The sequence below is a fragment of the Kogia breviceps genome, chromosome 20 (genome assembly GCF_026419965.1).
Source record: "Kogia breviceps isolate mKogBre1 chromosome 20, mKogBre1 haplotype 1, whole genome shotgun sequence".
Lineage (NCBI taxonomy): Eukaryota > Metazoa > Chordata > Mammalia > Artiodactyla > Physeteridae > Kogia > Kogia breviceps.
Window position 1 is genome coordinate 19,743,035 of NC_081329.1, and position 25,428 is coordinate 19,768,462.

Here is a 25,428-nt window from a genome sequence, read left to right on the forward strand (position 1 = left end):
ATTAATGAATGAATGTGGTCTATACATACAATGGAATATTATTCATCTTTAAAAAGGAAGAAAATTCTGACACATGCTACAGCATGGATGAACCTTAAGGACATTGTGCTAAAAGAAATAAGTCAGTTACTAAAGGATAAATATTGTGTAATTCCACTTACGTAACTTGCATACAGTAGTCAAAGTCACAGAGACAGAAAGTAGAACAGTAGTTGCCAGGGCCTGGGAGGACAAGAGAACGGAGAGTTGTTAAATGGGTAAAGAATTTCAGTATTGCAAGATGAAAACATTTATGTAGAGTCAACAATGTGAATGCCCTTAACACTACTGAACTGTACACTTAAATGGTTAAGATGATACATTTCATGTTCTGTGTATTTTACCATCAATTTTTTAAAATGATATATGCTGTATCTTCCTTTTGCTGTGTAGGAATTTTCAAAATTTCTTTCACTTACTTAACAAACTAAGAATATTTATTGAGTACCTCCTGCGAGCTAGGCACTATTCCAGGTGCTGAAACATAGCCACAAACAAGACCAGCAAGGTCCCTAGAGTTTGGAAGTTAACAATGCAGTGGGAGATACAGAATATAAATAGGTCAATACACAGTAAGAAAACATTTGGTATTGATAAGTTCTGTATTGAAAATAAATTAGGGTGATGTGATACTGAGCTAATTGGGGGCTACTTTAAATTGGATCTCAAAGGTTATCTATTTATTCTCTACAATATTGGGCACAAAACTTGAAACCAGTTGTCAGGCTATAGGTCAACAAGGAAAGCTAATGATGTGTGGACAGTCCTCGTTCCCTTCAGGCTGTTCTAATGCTATTTAAAAAGAGAATGATCATAGTTTAATTTTTTTCATGGTTTAAGTTTTATTCTATAACCTACTGAACTGGATTTGCCACTGGAAGGCTAACAGCAATGTTTAGGGCCTTATTATGTGGAGAGAGTAAAATATAAAGTCTGATGCAGGGACTCTGAGGACACCTCATAACAGCACACTGATCTTTGCTCCCCAGACTGTGCAACGTGAGGGTGTGTGGGCTAACAGGGGCCCCAGCATTAGTGCCTTTAGAATTAGTCGCCGGGAGCCCCCTATTATCTGGAAACGTAGGGCACTGTAAATAGATTCCTGCCTTACCATAGGGCCTCTCTGCAGAAAAGAAAGCTATTCTAGGGCCTGAGGATCAGCTTACACAGACGGGTACTAATCTCAGCAATAATTCACTCCTGCCACATTGTGATTCATGCTTTGTTTCTCACTCAGCCTTGTGATAAACTCAGAGGCCCATGGAACAAAGAGCCCAGATCTAGAATCAGATGTCATACTTGGTGCAATCATCTTTTATTACCGTAGAAAGTTACCCCCACGGGGCTACACTTTTTTGTCATAAATATTGGAGCTACCCTGTATCTCATTGTTTTCTATGCTGGAAAAAAAACATTCAAACAACCAACAACTTTACTAAAATGCATCAACAATATATTTTGACCAGACAGTCATCTGTAAGAGAATTCCGTGGATACTATGTGAAAGGATACATGGCGGAAAGAGATAAAATGGATTTGTTGAGTGGCTACTATGGGCCAGGCCATCAAGATGGATTTTAGGGTGGAACCAAACAACACTATCCCTACCCTCAAAGAATTTATCCTTGCCCTAGACAACTAAATGATTCAAGTAATAAGGAATTGTGGCAAGTGTTACAACAGAAGAGGGTGTGTATAGAAGTCCAATAGGAAAAGTTAATCTATGGGATTGAGAAACCTCCCTGAGAAAATGGCATTTAAGCGAAGATCTGAAGGATGCACTGGGTTTGGGAAGTGGCAGGCAGGACTCTAGGGAGAGAAAAGAGCATATGCCAAGGTCTAGAGGCAAAAGGGAGCACAACACTTGGGAAACAATGAGGAAAAAATCCAGTTTTCCTGAGTTGTGGGGTGAGGAGGTGGTGGGGTAATTGGAGAAATTGTAACCCTTGTGTACCGTTGGTGGGAATGGAAAATGATGCAGCTGCTATGGAGAACGGTAGCGCATTTCTCCAAAAAATTGAAAACAGAGTTACCATATGATCCAGCAGTTCCACTTCTGGAGAACTGAAAGCAGGGACTCCAAGAGATAGCACTATACCCTTGTTCGCAGCAGGATTATTTGCAGGAGCCAAATGGTGGAAGCAACCAAAGTGTGTATCAAAGGATGAATGGATAGATAAAATGTGGTATATACATGTGTCGGGATATTATTCAGCCTTAAAAAGGAAGGAAATTCTGACACACTATGAACATGGATGAACCTGGAAGACATTATGCTAAGTGAAATAAGCCAGTCATAAATACTGCATGATTCCACTTGAATGAAACATCTAGAGCCCTCAAATTCATAAAGACAGAAAGTAGAATGGTGGTTGCCAGGGGCTGGCAGGTAGGAGGGGTGTTGGTGGAATGGGGAGTTATTGATAAATGAGTAGAGTTTCAGTTTGGGAAAATGAAAAAGTCTGGAGATGGATGATGGTGATGGTAGCACAACACTATGAATATACTTAATTTCAATGAACTGTACACTTAATGGTTAAGATGGTAAATTCTATGTTTATGTGTATTTTACCACATTTTTTTTTCTTTTTTTTTGGCGGTACGCGGGCCTCTCACTGCTGTGGCCTCTCCCGTTGCGGAGCACAGGCTCCGGACGCACAGGCTCAGTGGCCACGGCTCACGGGCCCAGCCGCCCCACGGCATGTGGGATCTTCCCGGACCAGGGCACGAATGCGCACCCCCCACCCCCCGCATCGGCAGGCGGACTCCCAACCACTGCGCCACCAGGGAAGCCCTACCACAATTTTTTTAATTTAAAAATTTTCAAAAAACAAAAGACCCATCCTTGATATTGTCTACTCTAGAATGTTCAAAATTACTTCAGACCAATGCTTAATTAACTTTGATTTTTAGAAATAATTAAAATTTTAATCAATTATAAAGGTTAACACACTTCCATTGTAAGAAATATATAAAATGAGGAAAATATTGTTAAAGGATAATTTTTAGGAAACTGTAAAATCATGATTCTCACACAAATGTAAAAGGAACGCGTGTCAAAAATTTTATTTAATTTATTAAGGGAAGTAGTATGTTACAGCCGATTTAAAGGACAATGCAAGGGACACATATATATAGGCAAACAAGCCTGCTAAAGTGAATTTACAAATCAATGCCAAAGCAGTCTGTATCCATCGGGCAATAATCATTAACATTCTACTGACAAACTCATTTGCGTTACAATGGACAAAAATCACTTGTGACACTACAGGTTTTCTGTAATTTACAGAGTTGTAAACAGCTCAAAGACAATGAAAGTCTCAGGACCCTAGAGGTAGACAAACCTGAAACGTGTGCTAGACAGGACACACATACACACACCCTTTATTTTTTCGTCAGTTTCAAAATCTTTCAAGAGGCCGAACAAAGAAAATAAAATCTTCGGTAATTCCTCATCCCAGAAACACAGTCGCTTTGATTCTTTTCCATCAAGGTTAATCCGGAGTATGGCGTTTTTATTAAGAATATTAAGCAAAATACACAAGTGCAACACCCTGGGACACGCTTCTCGACCGGGAGGACCCTCGGTGCACACCTGCCCAGCGCATCTCGGGCGGTTCTGCCCACTCGGCCGTGGGTGGCTGCAAGGTAACAGTGCAAAATTTCGAGGGGCCATCGGATCCCCGTTGGGGGTGGAGGGAGGACAGGCTACAGGTGCAGGGTCGACGGGCAGAGACCGGAGAAAAACTTTAGTTACCGAGATCTGCTGAGAAGCAGGGACCTGCGCAGTGCCCGGGCCAGGTGCGGCCGTTCGGGCGGCGCCTCCCCTTTCCTTCCCCGCCCCAGGCCGACCTGGCCCCGTGGAGCCGCGCAGAGGTGCAGGGGCGGGGCGACCTTTGCTCGGTCCGAGTCCCGCAGGGCCGCGCCGCTTCCTGCTCTCCACTCCAGCCCCTCCCATCTGGACGGATTTGGCAGCGGCGGCCGCCACCTCTGCGGGCCAACATCTCGGGTCGCGGTTTCGGTCAGACTCGCCCGCGAGCTGGTTTCGTTTAGGCGGCTGGGCGGGAGGTAGGGCGGAGCGGCCGGGACGCGGGGAGCGAACTAGGGACAGGCAGCTGAGCACAGACGGCCCCGCTCCGGAGACAAAGAGCGGCCGGAGGAGAGCCGGGCGCAGGACTCCGGGCGTGGCGGCGACGAGCGTGCGGACTTAAGGGAGCCGGAGGCCGGAGCGCTCTCCGGGGGCGCAAGGGCTCGAGATCCCAAGCCGGCGGCGGAGGCGGAGGAGTGAGCAGGTGCGCCGTCCAGGATGAGGACGCCGGTGGTGATGACTCTGGGCATGGTACTCGCACCCTGCGGGCTGTTACTCACCTTGACCGGCACGCTGACGCCCGGCTGGAGACTGGTGAAGGGCTTCCTCGACCAGCCGGTGGACGTGGTGCTGTACCAGGGCCTGTGGGACATGTGCCGCGAGCAGAGCAGCCGCGAGCGCCAGTGCGGTCAGCCAGACGAGTTGGACTACTTCGTCGCCGAGCCCGTGCGGGTGGCGCGGGGACTCATGATCACGTCGCTGGCCGCCACGGTCCTGGGGCTACTGCTGGCGACGCTCGGCGTGCGCTGCTGGCAGGACGAGCCCCACTTCGCGCTGGCCGGCCTCTCCGGCGTCGTGCTCTTCGCCGCGGGCCTCTTGAGCCTCATCCCGGTCTCCTGGTACAACCATTTCTTGGCGGATCGCGCCGTCCTGCCCGCCCAGTCCAGCCCGGTCACCGTGCATGTCGGCTACAGCCTGGTGCTGGGCTACCTGGGCAGCTGCCTGCTGCTGCTGGGTGGCTTCTCGCTGGCGCTCAGCTTCGCGCCTTGGTGCGCCGAGCGCTGTCGCAGCTGCCGGAAGGCGCCCCCAGGCAGGGCGCGCCGCAGCAGCATCAGCACCGTGTACGTCGACTGGCCGGAGCCCGCCCTCACGCCGGCCATCAAGTACTACAGCGACGGCCAGCACCGGCCGCGGCCCGTCCAGCTCGGCGCCGCCAGCCAGCGCAAGGCCGGCTTCCCGATGCCCCGGCCGCCGCCGAAGGCCTACAGCAACCCGGTGGGAGTGCTCGATGGGGAGAAGGCTCCCGACTCCCACCACGGCGGGTCCGCCCGCGGCACCCGCTCCTGCGGCAGCGCGCTGCCCTGCGACTCCGACCTGTAGGCGGCGCCCCCAGTCTGCTCTGGCTGGGCCCTGCCTGGATGAAGGACTCGCCCCACCACGGTCCAACCTTGAACTTGGCTGTTAGCTTTCAGCTGGAAACACCTAGCTCGGAGTCGGACCCCGGACACATTCCTGTAACTGGTTTGGAGGGCGATCTTCCTTTCCTGGCCAAACTCGACTCCTTGGACGATTAGTTCAGGTTGGGTTTGGTTTTCTTTTCATAGAGTTTAGTGCTTCTCCCCCGAGGGATCAGGGCCCTCTTCTGGACGACAGCCTTTTCATACTTTTAGCTGGAGACATAGAAGGGGTGACTTTGCATCCTGCTGATATTAACAATCAAAATCAGCAAATAGAGGCTCAAAACCGATTTAACACCTCCAAACAACATTCTGAAATGCTGATGAACCTTGCATCAATATAATTATTATTAATTTATTTTCTGCTGCATAATTCATTTTCACACAAACTCCCAAGAGACCGGTACCTTTCTGGTTATATTTGAATGGGGCTCTTAAAATAAACGTAGAGCCATGCAAATGCCAGCAGCTTTAGTGGCTTTTATGGAATGAAATAACCTGATTAACTCATATTTACATTTCTTCATGTATAAATAGGATCTATCATTTTTATCACTTATTTTTGGTGTGAAAGTTGAGGTCACTCCAGAGTTTCTCTTCTAGAAGCCAGAAGGAGAATGAAGGGACTGATGCTGTATTGTTCTATTTCTTGGCTACCTCACCCTGGATATAAAAGACTATATATTAAATATTTAGAACAAAATGGAACCTGTTAATCACATTAGGCTACCGTACATATATATATAAATATATATTATTTATAAATAAAATTTGAAAGCAAGAGTTTTTACTCAACTCACAAAAGCTTTTTTTGTCTCCAGTATAATCTTTAGGAGTTAAAGTATTCATTACTAACAATTTTCTGGCTGCCTATACACTGTTTCTGAAATCTAGCACTCAGATCTTTGCACCTCTTAGCATAAGATTACTAAAAGTAGTCAATGGGCCCCACTTCAATCCCTGATTGTTTGATTTTCAGGTTCATGCTGTTTTCGGTGCAAAGCCAAGTCTATTGTTGAAAAAACTAGAAGCACCAGTTTCCACATGAGGTGAGACTAGAAATCTTTTCCTCTTGTAACAGTGCTGCCTAAAATCATAGGTAGGCAGCTGTGCGTTCCATGCTCGGGACTAAATATCTAGCAGGACCAGCTTCAATTCCAATTAGTTGGTTTTCAGGGCGTCTTGAACTGAACTGAACTGAATCTCGTCTTTAAAACCTGCTGTCGAGGGACTTCCCTAGTGGCGCAGTGGTTAAGAATGTGCCTGCCAATGCAGGGGAAATGGGTTCGAGCCCTGGTCCAGGAAGATCCCACATGCTGCGGAGCAACTAAGCCCGTGCGCTACAACTACTGAGCCTGCGTTCTAGAGCCCACGAGCGACAACTACTACTAGTGGTAGCATGCTACCACTACTGAAGCCTGCATGCCTAGAGCCCGGGCTCCGCAATAAGAGAAGCCACAGCAATGAGAAGCCCTCGCACCACAACGAAGAGTAGCCCCTGGTCGTGGCAACTAGAGAAAGCCCACGGACAGCAACGAAGACCCAATGCAGCCAAAAAATAAATTAAATTAAATTAAAAAACAAAAAACCCCACACCTGCTGTGGGTAGCTAATTCAAAGGTAGGAACATTCAGTGCAGTAATTACTGACAACACAGCTATAGTAGAACTAACTAAACAGCACACACTGCTTGTTAGCAGTGGAAGGGGTATTATAGATTCACTTTCCTTGCCATTTTGTACTGGAATCACCTATTTCTTTTATCATCCAAACTTCAATGTGCTGGCATATCACTCAGGGGTCTTTTTCAAATGCAAATTCTGATTCAGTAGGTCTGGAATGAGACCTGAAACTGATTTCCTAACTAGCTCCCAGGAGATACCAATGCTGCTGCTTCACAGACACCTGCTGGGGCTGCATGGCTTTCACTGGGACTGTGCCTCACTCAAATTTCAGTCCCAACTGGCAGCACGTAATCAGACCTTTGAGAGCTATTGCCTAGACGAGCTAGGGGACTTGATTTAGGGAACAGAGCCAGAATGGAGAGAAGGCAACCCTGCTTTTTTCAGCTGACACCTCAAAGGGCAGGAATTGGGCACCTGAGAAGTCAGGACCTGGCAGACAACATAAAGATTTTGGGTTTCTGGCAAGTACTGAATCTACTGAATCTTGCCTGCATCATAATTCCATTGTTTCTAGGGAATCTGTGGTAAAAACAATCAGTACTGGTGCTTTGTATGTTTTTACTTCTCCTTTCGCAGTTACTGTCCACTGGCTTATATCCAAAACACTTCCTCTTTGGTGATTAAGATTTGCTCTGAGTTAGAACTGCATTTTTGCCTCATCCACAGAAATAAAACCAAAAATCCCTTTAAGAAAACTAAACTTCTTTTTGCTATAAAAGTATTCAAGATGGCATGGGACTCCTGCATCAGGCAGGATCTGGGTTTGACCCGAGAGTCGTTCTGTGCTACAGCAGAAAAAAATGACAATGGGCTTGAGATTCCAGATGCTGGGGCAGGCTGGAGCCTCAGGAGTTGCTGTCGTCGGTGAGCACTTATCCTAAATCTAATACCCAACTAGCCAAGCAGCTACACCCCAGTGAGACCCTAACATGAAATAGTACAGCCTCCTGGCCTCAAGCCCTTCACACCTCTGACGCGCATCACGACTCACTTTTTTTCTTATTAGACTCTTTTTTTTTTAATTGAAGTATAGTTGATTTACAATGTTGTGAGGACTCACTCTTAATAATCCTACTGACATACAGAGTATGTGTCCCCATTAATGGGTGAAGTCTTTTCAAGATTCATCAAGCTCTGCCTGGAGGAGTGAGGAATCTGTGAAAGTAGAGCAGACCCTGCATTAACAACAGCTTCTGCTCTGCCCGTCTGCCAAGCGGGCTCTGATCTAGACGCCCAACCTCACTAAGGAGAAGCAAGGTTTTTGGCACACAGGCTGTTGATCCCTTGTGGAGGTGCTGTCAGAGATGCTTCAGCAGCCACCCTGCTCTTCATGGCCTAGATCATTTGTAAGTTTGGGGGCACCTGTCATCCTGTCAGGACATCTTTGGATGCCTTGGAAAGCAAATTTATTCCAGGCCCAAGTTTGTAGAACTTGCACACTCTAGCATGAGAAAGATGTACAAGGAAAATGAAGAATCATAAACTAGGGTCAAGGACTGGAGGAAAAAAGCAGTATTTTAAGAAAGGCGGTCGGGAAGGAGAGGGGGCTTGCGCAGAGAACTGAAAGAAAAGGTTGGACATCAGAGAGAGCAGCAAACTCCAACTTCCCAGTAAAGAAATATTAGTGAAAACAGGTTTCCATAGTGGTCTTGGTACTGGCTTGCTTTGCTTCTCCTTCACTCCAGACAGGGATGGTAAGGACAGGAAGAAGCTAGGGGTACAACTGAGTGAACCTGAGGACCTCTTCTGGTCTAGTAGCTTGTTTAGGAGGGAATACAGTCTGGAGTCAGTCTGTTGTATAGAATGTTTTCAGAGTCGAATATAAACAATTTGATATAAGAATAGCAGGTGAAGAACATTCTATTTTGCCAGTGTATAGACAGCCTCACAGCACGGTAGGCAGAGAAAGATATTTCAACTTCAGAGCCTCATCACATCTGCAAAGTGACGGGAAAGTTTAATAACCAGAATCGCTCTCCGCACACTCACCTCACACCTTCACGCTGGCCTTCCTAAAATGAAGGACGAATTCATCTTCAAAACTCTCAGCATCTTCCTTCCCTATCATTCACTCTCAGCTTAAATTCCATTCATGATTTGGCCAAGGCTCAGGTTTTTCACCCTCATCACTTTCTCCTACACACAAACCCTAAACTGCTTTCCCCGGCAGCTTAGACGCGTCATCTTTTTTTTTTTTTTTTTTTTTTTTTTTTGTGGTACGCGGGCCTCTCACTGCTGTGGCCTCTCCCGTTGCGGAGCACAGGCTCCGGACGCGCAGGCTCAGCGGCCACGGCTCACGGGCTTAGTTGCTCCGCGGCACGTGGGATCTTCCCCGACCGGGGCACGAACCCGTGTCTCCTGCATCGGCAGGCGGACTCTCAACCACTGCGCCACCAGGGAAGCCGGAGGCGTCATCTTTGAATATATCATTTAAATGTTCAAATGTGTACTTGGTGTGCTTTCTTATTTTACCTCAAAATTTAAGGTAGGGGCATGGACGGCTTCTACTTATTTTTGTAATCCTAGAATGGTTATAACACTTCTTCAGAGCCTGTTAGAAATTTAATACATTAAAGTTGCCTCTGAAAGCCATTTCTGTACCCAAGTACTTCCTCACCTTACCTTATGCACAGCTTATCAGGTACTTGGAAAGTAATGTGTGGCCTGAGGCCACTGGCTCGAAACCCAGGGGCAAGGGCTCACCAGCACTGGTGGGGAGGAGGCCATGGGAGCAGCTTTGTCAATTGGGTTACATTGGCTTACAAATACCAGTAGAGCACAACCCATGCCTCCTCCATTCCCAAGACATTACAGATGAGATCTTTCTCCCTTTGGGGAGGGAGGAAAATAAGGAACTTAATCAATATTTCTTCTTCTTTTTTTTAAATTTGGCCACACCACGAGACTTGAGGGATCTTAGTTCCCCAAGCAGGGATTGAACCCACGCCCTCGGCAGTGAAAGCGTGGAATCCTAACCACTGGACCACCAGGGAATTCCCTTAATATTGCAAGTAAAAACTTACATGAAACTCTCACCCCATCTTCCCAACAAATTCTCCCCACATTCTGTTCTTTTTTCACTAGAGACAGTAAAATGACCTCCTCCGGCAAATCTTTATGAAGCAGGACTGAACACAGGAAAACAAGGTTTAATTTGCACAAATAAAGGAAAATGTAGACGAGGCTGGGGGTCGGGGGGAGACAGGACTGACCAGAGGGCTTGATTCTCCAGTGGGGCAAGGGGAGAGAGCGGCTTAAGTACAGCTCTACCGCGCTCTTGTCCAGTGACCAAGCACCTTGGCCATCCGTGGGACAGGTGGCCTGCCAACCCTCCCCCCCCACCATGGTTGCCTGCAAAAGAACTGCCACTCACCACAGGGCAGAAGAAACTGAAAAAGTCACCGCAATTTTTCTAGAACGTGGGTAACAATATATTCCCTAATTATAGCCTAAGCCTTGCGCTTGCTGGATTTCAGTTTCTTCAGCTGTGTAACTGAGAAGACTGGATTCAGTGTTATCAGAGGGCCTTCCTGAATTTAATATTCTGAGAGTGAGGGTTAAGAACTAGAGGAGGCTGAGGGAGGAGATGTGAAATTTGAACAGTGAACGTTGGGGAAGCTGATTGACCCATAAACTTAGTAACTGGCCTGAGAGCAACAAACTCCATATTCTAGTTCTCATTTTTCCTGAATTTCCTAAGCCACCCAGCAGTTAAAACAGTTGGAACTTAGTACAGCCCACCCATCATCCATGACCCCTCCCCTAATTTGTTTCCTAAAGAGAATAAGCACAGTCTATTTTCCGTATCTGCAGGTTCTGCATCCGTGGATTCAGCCAAATGCAAATGGAATATTTTCAATGCACAACCCATGGATACGGAGGGCTGGCTGTAAGGGCCTTGAGCATCTGTGGATTTTGGTATCCATGAGGGTTCTGGAACCAATCCCTCGCGGATACCAAGGGACAAGAGTATAAAATGCCTAATTTAACTCTTAATTGCTAGCAATAGACACAAAAGGTCAAGTTTTGTGTAGGGATCTCTGAGCTTAAAGCATAAAACGATTAACTTTTCCAAAGCTCTTTTTCTTCCAGAAGAAAACTCAAACCTATTTACCAGGATACAGAAGTTCAGTTTCTATAACGAAGTTCAAATTTTCTATCTTCTACAGGCTTACTGCTACGATTATTAGCTGTAGAGAAATTAAGAAATTAATGTGGAGATTATCACACTAGAACGCTTTTATGCTTCATGACATGCCCGTTGCTCCAGATAGATAAGGTCATGAAATTGACATATTACAGTCAATTTAGGGGATGGGATTGTTGGGAATTAAGTATAAAATCTTAAGTGTTCTTTCATAAAATTAAGCCTTTCTGGTGAAAAGGACATTGAGATATTTTGTGAATTCTTGAATAGAGAAAGTGTAACAGGATGTGTTAAGTAACTTCAGATGGGATAACACCTAGGCACACATTCATAAAGGACCAAAAATAGGAAAGATATAAATAAGAGTGGGCAGGGTGGAAGGAGTGCATATGTGACAATTTGGCTGCAGTAAGCTCCCTTTTCCCCAGGAAGAGCAGACGGGGTGTTTCTGGGGCCCAGACAGGAAATGGGTCTGCAGAGCAGAAGGGAGGGCTGAGAGCGCCATTCCGGCAGATCCCGCAAAAGTGGACTGAGCCAGCCAGGACACCAGCCCCGTAAGTCTGGTGGAGGGTTAGGGTCTGAGGAGCCAAGGCAGCGGCTTAAGCTTGTCCAGAAAGTGATAATTCTGTTGTATATCTTCCATACAGGCTTTCAATCTGGATGCTTTTGTGTCATTGGTATGCATTTTTGCAGACAGAGGCAGAGCCTTGCCAAGGGCAGGCCTGGCAGTGAGGATGGCTCTTGGGCGAGATGGCAAGAGAAATGTGAGAGTCACCCTGTGGATGAGAGGGGTCTAGGGCTGTGCGGCTGAGATAGGTTCTCTCAAATACAGCTGAGCCCCAGAGGCAATTTGGTGATGTTCCACATGTCTCCCAGCCTCAGGGAAGGTGAGCCCCCAACGTGTGTCCTTAAGGTCAGGTTGATGTGTACTTGGGAATTTTTATACTTGACTGCAAAGCACAGTCTGTTTTATGCACTACACCCCCAGTAATAAGCCTAGGACTTCTCTTTATCCTTGGCATCCTATACAGATTCATTCTGTAAGAAACTAAATATGAATAGTCTGGAAAAGCTCCAAGCGAGAAGTCTTCCAAATCATTGTGTTTGTTAAAATGTAGTCTCATGTTATCAGTCTCAGGTACTAGGCTAAGCAGGCATTTTTGTGTTTTAATTCGATACCCAAATGGCCTGATGTAGGTTCTGTTAATCCTATTTTTTATCATTGGGGTAACAGTTCTGTGATTAAGTGATTTGCCCAAGGTTGCTGCTGCTGAACTTCAGACCATACTCCTGCTTTGTTACCTGTGTCCCATCACAGATTCAGTGCCCTTGATTCTTTATGCGGGTATGAATAAAGTAGTGATCCAGGAAGACACACAGGTATTGGCACAAAAGGGCTTTGGGATCTAAGTAGCGTTTACATGTTTCCCTAGCAGACATGAGCTGGTTGAGATGACTTCTGGTCCAAAGCCCCTTTGTGCCAATACCTCTGTGTGTCTAGTTTTAGAATCCAACGTGAATAACTAGGCCAAAAGATAAACAAAAAGTAGGCCTAGCACCAAGGGACATGAATGGACCCAGAGCAGGCAACGGAGTCAGTCTGGCAAAGCTGGAAAAATATATTGATTATCAATGCTTTCTATGAAAAGATTTGCAATTAAAAGGGGAAACTGATAGAAGAAATGTTCACATATTGAGGTATGGGGAAGTCCTTCTGGCTTATACATGATTTAATTTGCACTTTAGGTTAACCAAAATAGCCTGTTTGTGGCCTATGAAACATACATTGTACATCTGCTTTAACCATTAAGGAAAAATGTATTAGTATTTAGTATTATAGATACTAAAACCCCCACCAGGTGGAAGAAGTTAAAGATAAAGATGTGGTACATATATACAATGGAGTATTACTCAGCCATAAAAAATGAATGAAATAATGCCATTTGCAGCAACATGGATGGACCCAGAGATTACCATACTAAGTAAAATAAGTCAGAAAGAGAAAGACAAATACCATATGATATCACTTATATGTGGAGTCTAAAATATGACACAAATGAACTTATCTATGAAATGGAAACAGATTCACAGACATAGAGAACAGACTTATGGTTGCCAATGTGGGCAGTGGGGGAGGGAGGGATTGGGGGTCTGGGGTCAGCAGATGCAAACCATTATATAGAGAATGGATGGACAACAAGGTCCTAGTGTGTAGCACAGGGAACCATATTCAGTATCCTGTGAGAAACCAGAATGGAAGAGAATATGAAAAAGAATGTATGTAAATGTATAACTGAAACACTTTGCTGTATAGCAGAAATTAACACAACATTGTAAATCAACCATACTTCAATAAAATAAATTTTAAAAAATACAAAGCAGTTATTTTAATATGAAGTTACCATTTACCACAAACCGTTACAGAAGTTAAAACAGTACACAGTGAAATATATAAACAGTTTTTATTGAGATGTTTCAGCTCCTTTTTTGTCAGGTTAATCAGTTTGTAAAGAGGTTAACAATTCCTGTAGAGAAAGAGACTTGAAATTAGAGAATATGCATTATATTAAAACAAAGCAAAAACATAGAGGTGGTTGAGCTGTGTGGAAGTTAGCAGAGATCACGGGATGGGAGGGACATAAATTTTAAGGGTAATGTTGACTAACCCCGAATACACCTCACTCCACCCCACAAGAGTATTGAACAAACTCCTTTTGGAAGTCCACCAAAAGCCAAATTTCTTGATTACTATTTCATGTATGTTTCACTTTGGTTTGAACAGCTAGAGACTGAACAGAATCTGAAATCAAAAAAGTTACTGAGCATTCATTTGGTCTACATGATAACATCATTCGCCAATAACAAAAAACTCTAGGTTAACACTGCCTACTTTCACCCTGCTAGGATGTTTTGGAAGGGGCATTTTGTGACTGGATCTCACCACCTGTTTTCCTCAAAGACAGTTCCCGGGCATACCTCTTCATCATAAGCTTCATTGACAAATGTCTCACTTTTCATTAGATTCTCCTCTTCTTGGTCATTTTCTTTATGGCAGGTCAAATTCCTTGATGATGCTGTACTGTTTCTAGAAATCAGAGAAAGTCAAAAGAGTTGTTCCTTAAGGTAGAAGCTGGGAATGGGACATGGTTAGAAATGGCCAACTCGTCCCCTATCAAAAGTTGTTATGGGAACTATGCCCTATTTTAATCGTCCCTTGAACAAAGAACTGGCCTAGAATGGCCAATACTTGCGTCAGTTATGATTTGTTACTAGGCATTCACTTAACTTCCAAAATGGTACATCTTCTCAATTGAGAGGAAACTAGGAAATTGGAGTCAGTGAGAACTGAATCCAGAAACAGGTAAGTAGCAACTGGACACAGGTGAGTTAAGAAAGCAAGTTAATGTAGAAGACAGGCCAGACGGTCAGAAGCCCAAGGGAAGCACCTCAGTTCATCTGAACATCGGCCAGTTGGCTATTGACCAGTGTTACTTTAGGCAAAGATATATCATTTCTCCTGGCCTTTTCTTCAGTCTGCAAAGTGAAGGCTGGACAGAGGAAATGTAACTTTTAAGGATTTCAGTCATCTCTGTAACATCTCTCCATACATAGGCTGCTTAATATCCTTTGCCAATATGTTTATCGAATCAATTTCTTCAGTTAGTGTATCTTCCTAAAGCTTATTTTGTCATCATTCTTACTCATTTTTGAGTTATTCTTGTTTGTTTCTTTAACCCCAGTGACTCTTGCTCTTAGACAAAACTTGATGCTTTTGCCTTAAACCTCTCATGAGTTTATTTCACCTCCTGTCAAGGGCTATGTTGTGTCGCCCTAAAATTCATATGTTGAAGTCTTAACCCCTGGTACCTCGGAATGTGACCATATTTGAGGATGGGGTCATCAAAGCAGTAATTATGTGAAAATGAGGTCATTAGTGTGGGCCCTAATCCAATAGGACTGGTGTCCTTATAAGAAGAGGAGATTGGGACATGAACACGTACGGAGTGAAGAGCACGTGAAGACCCAGGGAGAAGTCTGCGTCTACAATCCAAGAAGAAAAGCAAACCTCAGCCTCGGAAGGAACAAACACCACTAACGCATTGATTTCAAACTTCCACCTTCCATAACTGCGAGAAAATAAATTTCTGTTGTCTAAGACACGCAGCCTGTGGTACTTGTTTAAGCAGCCCTAGCAAACTAACATACCTAACAAATTTTTCCTCCAAACGGTCACTGGCCCGAACTCTGCCTCGTTGGAGGGGGCTCTCCTCACATCATCCCTGAGACTGTGTCACTGCCTGCTGTTGAGGCAGATTTTATCTGCATAAATGCCACGCCCCCCTTACGATATTGTTTGTCCCAGGTCTCACTCAAAGAGATGGTCCCAAGTATGATTTTTCCAGGTCAGCATCCAGGCTGCTTTGTTGCTCAAAATCTTTTCTCAGAGGGCAAATTTCTAGAGTGGATTCATATCTCCAACCTCGTTAATCTCGTGTTAATTCTATTTAATAAGCCTCCTTTGGAATAAAATTCTCCCATGAGGACGTTAGTAGCTGCTCACCGTTTTAATTTGTGTTCTCTTCTGAAATATACAAATGCTCCAAGAATGACCAGAACAGCTGACAGGGCTATGGTTAAGCCGAGGGCCATGTGGCCAGGGGCAGGTCTACGTGCCGCTTCTTCACAGAACTCTCCGCCATATCCCATCAGACAGCTGCATTTTCTCAGCTCTCCTTCCATTGTACAGATTCCCCTCCCATTACAGAAATCACTGCTACAGAGCAGAAGTTTTCCCTTCTGTGAGTCCTTGGGCTGAACTCCTTCCTTGGTTTCTGGAGTCTTGCTCTCTACAGCAGGCATCAGAGGGCTTAGCGTTTTTCTGACAGGATAATTCGTCGCCTCTGGACCTGGAGATTTAGCCTCGGCAGACTTGGTACCCTGGAGAGGTTGGGCAGCTTTTGGTGTCAGTCTTTTTCCAGCCTCTGACATTTTAGGTGTTGGTGTCGAATGGGTTTCATGTGGATAGGTACCTACAAAAACAGCGGGTGTGAGCGTGAGTATATACACAAGTTTGTCATTGTCGATTAAGAACTATTTCAGAAGAGCAAGAATTGTAGTGAACTTAACCAGATAAGTTTGAATTTATGAAATCATGATCACTACCATTACTTTCGGCTAAACAAAAAACTATTAAAAGCTGATAAAAAAACTACATATCTTAAGGCACTTAAAATGCTTGGTTTCAGGAGCAGCGTAGTCTATCATACCAATCTGTCTTCAAAGATGACGTGTTTAGAGGTAATAAGCGGTCTTCCAGTTAGCCAGGTTTTAGGGAAACTAGAACTTAAGTTGAGAAGTCAAGAAGAGCTCTTCACTGTAAAGGCTCCTTTTCCAAACCTCTTCCTTTACTGGTTATGACCAGTTTCGGTACCAAGCCCACTGTCTCTTTGACTCTACGGTGAAGGGGGCTTTGATACCAATGGAGCTATAGCTGGTGGTTCCAGCAGAATTAGGTATTATGGTCACTCAGTCGACTGGCCACGGTGACATCTTCCCGCGAAGGCACGATTTGGAACAATATTTCTGTAACAACCATCTGAGGCTAGCATTTAAGTGCTAACATGATGGTGTTATGTACTAATATGACAGCTTTCTACACATTCTCTTGGATTCCTTAAGAACTCTATGAGATAGAAAGTGCTATTTCCACATTAAAAAGGAGGAACCAAGACAAGTCAAAGAGTTTGCCCAAGTGCTTACCCTCTAGGCGACACTCACTATTGTGATCAGTTTCCATGGACTGAGTCAGATCTGGGGTAGGTGAGCGCTCTTTCAGACAAAATACACTGTTGAGCCCTGTGGAGCACACTCTCGTACAGCCTACTCTAAAACCACATCAGCGGGGACGTAAGCTTTTCACAAAGAGTCCACATAATCTATATCCAATTGCCCACAGTTAGAAGTTTCATACTGTTCAGTTTCAAGAGTACACAGTGAGAAGGAAGTAACAGTTTAAAGGATAAACTCTTGAGGGACACTGTGGAATTAGATATTACTAAAGGTAAATCACCATGGTGACCAGTGGTGGGTCCTGGGTAGGAGTTACTCACAGTCCATTTCATCAGATCCATCCAGACAGTCAGCATGACCATCGCAAACCTGCGCCACAGAGATGCATCTCTGACCATCCTTACAGGATTGTGACGGCGCAGAGCATCGGACAGCTTCGATACATTTCTTCATGTCAGCCAGGTAGTACCCACGGGGACATTGACATGTCTGTCCTTCCGGGTTTGGTAAACAGATATGGCTGCATCCTCCATTGTCTTTTGAGCAACGGTTACTACCTGTGGATCCCCACCCCCCCAAAAAAAAATTGATTTAGACTATTTCAGAAGGGTCTTCTGCAAACTTTTGCAAATAGACTATCAGAGTTGGAGGACCCAGATGTTTTTACCCAGAGTAGATAGCTTTTCAATTTAATTTGTTTTAGCCAACTAAGTACCAAGTGATTGGTGACTCTTCTTCATGGATAAGGATGGTTTTAGAAGGCCAGGAGTTCAGACAAAAGAGCAGCTTAAGAAAAATTGAGGTGAACTCTGGCCCATCCAAGATCCACTGTAAGTTCTCTTTTCCCTTTGCACCACATCGCCAACATCGGAACTAGAAGGGCCTTAGAAATAAAGCTCTCTTTAGATGAGAACGTGGAGGCTGTGGTCTCTCTCATCCCTCTAGGAGTCACAGATACAGAGAACAGATTGGTGGTTGCTAGGGGTGAGGGTTGGCGGGTGGGGGACAGGAGTCTGATTAAGTCAGCCATTTATATCTAAGGCTTCTATCTCAAACCTTGACTTCTAGTGAGGTTTTACCTCTTGACATATTCCAGGAATTCTGGAATAGATTATGGATATACTGAAGATAAAATGTACTTCAGAGGTGACAGGGACCCTCCTTCTGGTTCTCAGAAGTAAGTGACAGATCTTCATCACTTAGATGACCATTCATTACACTGAAGAATTCTATAAAGGTTCTCCCCACAAAGCCAAGACTTCAGGAGTTTAAGCATGACTCGTACTGGTTTATAAAGTTTAGTTAGCTTTCAAAAACCAACCAGTGGAGAAGCGCTCCCTTAAGACTAATACACCCATCATATATGGCAGTGATAGCTATGGTTAACTATTTAACACTAATTATTGCTGGTGTTTATCTCAACTAGGAGCAGATTTCATCTATTACTATGTTAAGCCCAGCATCACCCTCCTCAAACACTCAGTTAGGCATCTGTGTCTATAAGAAAGGTGGAGAAACACATCTGAGCACCGGAGTTGATATGTCAAAGTTAACATCACAAGTAGATACAAGTGACAATGAATAGAACGAAGACCAGTTTCACTTTAGAACTAAAAGGGGATTTCGATTATATCACAGCGGTAATTCAGTCTACGGTAAGAGAACTTAAAATAGAACCCAAGTATACCAACTCCAGCCCAGCACCCTTACCCACCATTGTGTCTACTAGCTCCATACCAGGACTAGCTATATACCAGAACCAGACCATACATAATGCATAAAGATAAGAGAGATATGCAGATCTACAGGAATGTGCCAGAGAAATATTTTAATGGGAAACACAAAGATATTCCAAGGAGATATTGCAGGATGGAACAATCCCTTCATGGGGAAATTCAGTAGACTTCAGTGTTGTTATAATGACTGCAAGGTTGCTTACCCTGTTGGCTAAGTTTACTATAAACTTTTAAATCCACAATCTTCTGGTCTACTTGGAACCACTGGTTTTCTAAACGTTCTGCTTTGCTGTACCAAACTTTATTGATTTGGGCTGAAACAAAAGGCAGTGAACAGTCATTAACGGAAGTGAAATTTTATCTTATGACCATTTCCTAGGCAAAGACCATTGCTCAGTATGAAGACTGTCACTCATCTGCAAAAATTCCAGGTGAATAACAAGGGTTTTAAGAAGAGACATGCATTTTTCTAAATCTTGTTTCTGGGAAGAAACTTCAAGATCAATAAAAAACAGTTCTATGGCTTTGCTGAAAATAAAGACTGGTGGAAGTTACATCCAGCACATTGATATACATCCAAATATAAAGACAGAAAATTAGGATACAAGATACCTAAATGCAGCTCGTGCAATTGATGGATAATGATTTTTTTTTTTTTTTTTTTTTTTTTTTTTTTTTTTTTTTTTGCGTTACGCGGCCCTCTCACTGTCGTGGCATCTCCCGTTGTGGAACGCAGGCTCCGGACGCGCAGGCTCAGCGGCCGTGGCTCACGGGCCCAGCCGCTCCGCGGCATGTGGGATCTTCCCAGACCGGGGCACGAACCCGTGTCCCCTGCATCGACAGACGGACTCGCAACCACTGCGCCACCAGGGAAGCCCGATAATGATTTTAAACATTGCTCCAGAACAGTATTTCTGAAAATGGCTTGTCTGCAACAAGAGTCACCAGGGGATCTTAAAATAAATGGCAAAGGTCTCACCACATACCTAATAATTTAGCATCTTTGGGGTAGGATCTGACAACTTATTTTTGCAATTTTCATGAGACCAGCCCAACTGGTCAATGGACCAACACTGGGAAATATAAAGAGACAGATTTACTTTAAGCAGCATTTTCCAGTTTTACCAAATCTAGACTAGTCAGAAATAATATACTAGAGTACTGTGGTTTAGACAGTCTCTTTGAATACTAGAAATACATTGCAGGTATAGAATGCTCTACAGTTCATCTAGTACTTTCATGTGTACTTAGTCAATTGAGACAGGTATGCTTCCTTCGTGTTATAGGTAAGGTGTTACAGCTACTGACTGACAAAGCAGTTTTACCACCCATTTCCAATTCCTGACCCAGTTCTGTCTGTACCATACCCTGGTGTCCTCCAAAGCCAAGAGCCTCATATGACAGCCAGAAATCTCAGGCAGAACAGGATTAAGCATATTCATATATAAAGAATAACCAAATAAGTATAAGCTCCTCTAAATCACAGAATCACTATTAACATATACATATTAAATTAGGGAAGTTGCTTAGCTATTCTTCCAAAAGAAAGACACTGCCGAAGATCAGTGCTAAGCAGTAGCAGCTTTGCTTTAGATACCCAGTAGTTAATTCAGCTCACAAAGACAATCAGTTGTAGAATTAAGACCTACCATCATCCACTGTGCTCCAGAACATCATGCCTTGGCCGTACGTAAAGAGGTTAAGGCCCTGAATTCCTCTGCGGTCTAGTCTGTATCTAGAGCCATCCTGTTGAATACTTTCTATGAGTCCTCTCCCTAGAAGGAGAGGTTCAGTTAATTTCTCAGAGCCCAAACAGCTGTACTCCATCCTGTAGCTCTTTATGTCTTGTCCTGCCTCCCCTCCAGGAGATCCCTGTCTGCCATGCATTTTTTGAAGACCAGTTCTTATTTATTCTACTCTAACAGTAATACACAGAGACTTGCTCATGCATATTTGTTAAGTTCTTGATTTCATTCCCTCACCAAAAGGCAAGGCAAGACTCTCTGGGCTACTGTATGCTGCTCAAGATGGGGAGTGATTGTATTTGTTTAGAAGGTGGTGCAGAAAATGTAAACTCAGACCTAAAAGCTATGTGAAGTTATAGCTGAAGACCAGAAAGCAGAACATCTCTATTTCTCTGGCAAGGTCCCTCACACTCAGATTTAGGGTGTAGAAGATAACTGCTTACCAGGATCAGCCCAGTACAATCGGGTCCCTGAATCAGAAAAGGTCAGGCCCACAGGGACCTGGGGCTTCTGCCAGAGCACCTTCCTCTTGCTGCCATCCATGGAGGCACATTCAATGCTGGAGCCACGCCTACCGTCATCCTGGGGACCCAGGTCCACAAAGCACATGACTGCAGTCGGGGGGTGGAGCACGACAGAGGTTGGGCGGTAAAGACCTTCGCTGAGCAAGACCGTGGCATACTGGCCTTTGGAGGAAGCTACGTTGATGTAAGGATTGTCACTGTCAATCCAGTATATGTGTCCACTCAACCAGTCCACAGCAAGGTCAATCACTGTGCCCTCCACGGATATGATTTTTCTCCAAGAGAGCTTTCCAGATTCTTCGAGCCTCAGTAGCCAGATATCACCCTTATTCAACTCAGACAGGTAGAGTGCCTTCTCCTGGACAAGGTAGTCCATTGATGCAAGCTGGTTCACATTGGTAAAGGGAAGAAGCCTATGTGCTGGTAAAGTTGCTTGTCCTCCTGAAGCTTCTAGATTTTTCAGATAAATCTGTGGGAAAAAAAAATTAAGTGGATGGTACCAGTTGAGTCTAATTTAATTCTTCATCTTGATCTTGCTGTTAAGATACTTAAATTCAGATTTTCATATAGTCTATCGTCTAAGAGCAGATCGTATTTCTCTCCCTTCCTGGAGCTTCAAGCACTTAAAATTCCTTGAATCCATGTGCTTTGAAGATTTACTCCTCTGTGAAAGGCCCTCTCCTTGGTTTTAAAAATTTTTATTGAGATAAAATTGACATATAACATTGCATAAGTTTACGGTGTACAACGTGTGGATTTGATACACTCATATGTTAAAGACCCTCCTCTTTAAATGAGATTCCACTTTTAAGATCTTACCGAAACTGAAGTCAGTCTTCCAACCCCAAAATATGTTTTGTCATTTTAAAATGCCGAAGTCGACAAGTCCTCTGGATGGTAGAAGGTAGGGGTGAATTGCTTGTTAGTACCTTTTAGCCTCCTATGATTTAAAAAAAGTTCCCTCACAAAAATGTACGTGCCCCCTAGGCTAGAACCCAGCCGAGTTGCTTGTATTTGGAATTACTCTACATCACCAGCTAGGTGCTTGGACAACTCAACCCAGTTAAACACACTGTCAGATTCCTGACCTCTCTGTGTTCTGAGGTACTAAGCATTTCTTAAGGAATTTGAGTAGAAGTGGTCTTCGTTTCCTAGCTACCTTACTTTGGTCATCATAGCTCCCAGCACACAGTGGCTATTCATATTTAAATTGCATTTGAAGAATATTCCAAGGGGAATTCTCTTGGATCCAAGAGAATTCAAGTTACTGGACGTCTGAAACAGACTGAGGCCCAAGCACAGCCACGGGACAGGATAGGACAGTACCTGCATGATAACTGTGGGCAACCCAAGGAACAGAAACGCAGACTCCTTGAGTGCAACACAGGTGATGCCATCATCTGCAAGCAGGAGTCCAGCTGGGCAGCGACAGCTTCCCTTGGATCGCGGGCTCAGAAGGCACAAGTGAGAACAGCCCGTGTCCAGACAAGGATTCGAAGACCTGGGCTGTAGCACTTCGTGCATTATCTGGAAGAGAACAGCTAGATGTCACTATGCATTGCTGAATCCTTCAAAATGGCAAGTGGCTCAATCTTGCCTTTCAGTCATTACGGACGGATGTCACTACAGCTTGTCCGTGGGCAGCTCATACACATAGCCTTTCCAGGGAGGACCAGGGGGATATTTTGAAACGTAAACGGTAGACCTTAAGTCCGTAAGGCTGCTCCAAACGCTTGATGAGGACAGCCCTGTTCTTGCCCGTCCTCTTTTTCATGCGCTGTACTGTTCTCGTCTTCATTTCCGTCCAGAAGACTTCATCTTCAAACACAGCAACCAAAAAGGGGCTCTTGATTTGTGTCAGCTGCAACATCTAAAATGGTGATGGTGAGGTTCCCGGGGTGAGTTTTACACAAGGCACATGACATCTCACACAAGCCTAATACCAAAAGAACACACTTACGCTAATACCAGTACCGTCTAGATTGACAGAGCCAATGCAGTGAAATTTGTCATCAGACCAGAATATCTTCCAACTCAACTTGTCGAGAGCTATGCTAGTTGGCCAGCCAAGACCTTGATTGAGGAGTATTTTTCTGCTGCTCCCATCCATTCCAGCTTGTTCTATTTGAGGTTCTCCTCCAATTTCAGACCAGTACATTAACCTATGTGGATAAGTCAGCCTTGAGATAAAGTGTTACCTCATGGAAAATAACATCCGTTCATTCCTTAAAACACTGATTTACAGCCTAATTATTCCTTTCCCTCAAAATTAAACTTGGTCTGTGCCTTAAGCATAATTTGTAAGGTAGTAAAACCTTTTCCTTGAAATTTTATGGTGATTGTTTATTTATCATTTAGGGATAAAATATCTATCATGACAGCTGTACAGAAAGTCTAAGAAATATATTAGTCCCTAGCCTGGAAAATATCAATCTTTTCTGGGCTAGCCAATCTTTTGGGAACCTGCCAGTCTTTTCTGGGCTAGCAAGTAGGCTAGTTCCACGTGCAGATGTGTGCCTCAGAACTCATTCTTGGCCACAAGTCATTAGATGCATCAGGAAACTCCTGCCAATTTCCTGAGAACTACGTTACCAGATGCCTGGTTGGAGGTATTGAAAAGGTGAGAAAAGCAGAGGGAAGGTATCTGATCTGGGTCACCTCTGGATCCCTGGTTTTGCTCTGTCTTGTTCTTACATTTGATACGCATGGCCATCCCAATCAGGGCTTAGCTCAGACAAGTTGGAAGTGCTGTCTACAGGTTCCTGGCCCTTGCAGAGGGAAGGGCTCTAGACAAAAGAACCCAGGCTCCACCCACACACCCAATTACTCTGCCCCCATCACCACCACCAATCACATTACTGTAGATTAAACACAATCCTTAGTTTCATTCTCCCTCCTCCTGCCATTTTGAAGCCATAATAATTTTCCACTCTGAGGTATATTTGTTTATTTTAGCAAAAGAAAGTATAGATGGGCCACCAAGTGAGCACACCTACATCTCACTTTCCTGAAACAAAGGACTTTTTCCAGGAGCTTTCAAAACGACTATGTATGGTTGACTCACATCGTCATAAGATCTAAAATAAAGTCAGAAAAGGTTTCTATTCACTCGTTCTGTGTTGAGGGACCACAACCAAAGTAGAACTAAAGAAGAACAACAAACTTAACAGACTTGACCAGGCATTGTGACACCTGAACTCACCCATTTAGGGGATCTAAAGCCAAAGACCGTGGTTGGTTCAAGTCATCATCCAGGACGATCGTGTACTCAGGTTTTCCTCTCCAAACAGCAGTCAGCTGAATTGCCACAATCTGACCAGCTGTCCCATCTGTCCAGTAGAGATTCCTCCCAATCCAGTCAACCGCTATATAGTCTGACTTTATTCCTGAAGAAAGGAAACCATTCAACATGTGTACTTAGGTTAAATTATAGGTTTTTACAAGCTTGAAGCTCACAGCCATCAGACTTGCATGCCATGTGAATTCATTTTCCAACAGGTATATGTATCTCCATCAGAGCAGTCTTCATTTAAATGTTCCCAAAGTACTATTTGTAGAGGAAGATGACCATTACGAGTAATGATCACTGACTTATCGTTGGACTCCATGTCTATTGAGATGCATCTTCTCATTTCTGAGCAACGAGCAAGGCTTGATCCCTTTTTGTTAAGGAGGTATAAACCGATGTTTAGAAAGTTCATGGCCACTCATCTTATTTTTCATGCTACATGTATTTAGTAAGGGCAAGATGTGAGTCTCTATAAGGGGACATACCTTTCACCACAGTCCCTTTCTTCTTCGTGTCCATGCTTATCCATCTAATGCTTTCCGCACTGGTATCGGTCCAGAAGACTTTCTGGTCCACTAAGTCATAGTCAATCGAGAAAATAATCAGGTTCTTGTCTATAGTTGCCAGAATATCTTCTTTTAAGCTCCTCAATCCATAGAGGAGTAGCTTAAACTGAATTGCCACAAGCAGGATCGGTTCAGTACCTGTCAAAAAAGAACTTTCTTAAGGAGTTTGAACAGTGAACCCAGCACTGCGAAGGAATCAGAGGACAAAGTAGTTTTTGCCTTCTCATTGCCAAGGCTGTGAAACCATCTAGCTGGCATCTAAGTAGTTCTTTCCTTCATGTAATGGTTAAGCTAATACCCATGGTTTGAAGATACTCAGAATAAAGGCATAATTAGCTTAAATTGAAAACCACATTTACAACTAAATATTTGGGGGTAGTTGGGTAGGAAAGAGGTGCTTTTCAGGGCTTTGGATATTTATTCTAACTCCTGGTAAGGCTGACCCATGCATACAGAGGTGCAAGTTATGATTTTCTTATAATAATGCCTTACTGGTAGATACTTTCAGACTTGAATTCAGTCTGAAACATGAGGTATAAAAAGGGAGCTTTGGGATTGTGCAAGTCTTGTTCTGAAGACAGATAAAGCAGACAGGAGCACGTACGACCTAAGAAAGAGAGATGTGCGTGGTTTTCCTGGACG

The 25,428-nt window shown here is 44.2% G+C and overlaps 2 protein-coding genes across 2 annotated transcripts in view; one reads left to right on the forward strand and one right to left on the reverse strand.

Moving 5' to 3' along the window:
- Positions 1-3,087: 3,087 nt before the first annotated feature.
- CLDN23 (claudin 23) lies at positions 3,088-6,857 on the forward strand. The gene is made up of 2 exons (XM_059049389.2): positions 3,088-5,426; positions 6,284-6,857. The coding sequence occupies exon 1, from the start codon at positions 4,346-4,348 to the stop codon at positions 5,225-5,227; it is 882 nt and encodes a 293-aa protein (XP_058905372.1). The 5' UTR covers positions 3,088-4,345; the 3' UTR covers positions 5,228-5,426; positions 6,284-6,857.
- Positions 6,858-13,584: 6,727 nt separating this feature from the next.
- LOC136793318 (low-density lipoprotein receptor-related protein 2-like) overlaps positions 13,585-25,428 on the reverse strand; it is a 37,896-nt gene continuing 26,052 nt past the window's right edge. Inside the window, exons 22-33 of the mRNA XM_067022505.1 lie at positions 24,706-24,924; positions 24,134-24,317; positions 22,892-23,093; positions 22,637-22,801; positions 22,258-22,458; positions 20,851-21,400; positions 20,312-20,437; positions 18,866-18,976; positions 17,247-17,483; positions 15,698-16,166; positions 14,113-14,221; positions 13,585-13,661 (exon numbers count right to left, since the gene is read on the reverse strand). Coding sequence (XP_066878606.1) covers positions 13,632-13,661; positions 14,113-14,221; positions 15,698-16,166; positions 17,247-17,483; positions 18,866-18,976; positions 20,312-20,437; positions 20,851-21,400; positions 22,258-22,458; positions 22,637-22,801; positions 22,892-23,093; positions 24,134-24,317; positions 24,706-24,924 — 2,603 coding nt within the window. The 3' untranslated portion in view covers positions 13,585-13,631. The remainder of the gene's footprint in view (positions 13,662-14,112; positions 14,222-15,697; positions 16,167-17,246; positions 17,484-18,865; positions 18,977-20,311; positions 20,438-20,850; positions 21,401-22,257; positions 22,459-22,636; positions 22,802-22,891; positions 23,094-24,133; positions 24,318-24,705; positions 24,925-25,428) is intronic.

Bases quoted from the DNA above. Each gene is read 5' to 3' on its own strand.
- CLDN23 (XM_059049389.2), top strand. From the start codon at position 4,346: ATGAGGACGCCGGTGGTGATGACTCTGGGCATGGTACTCGCACCCTGC.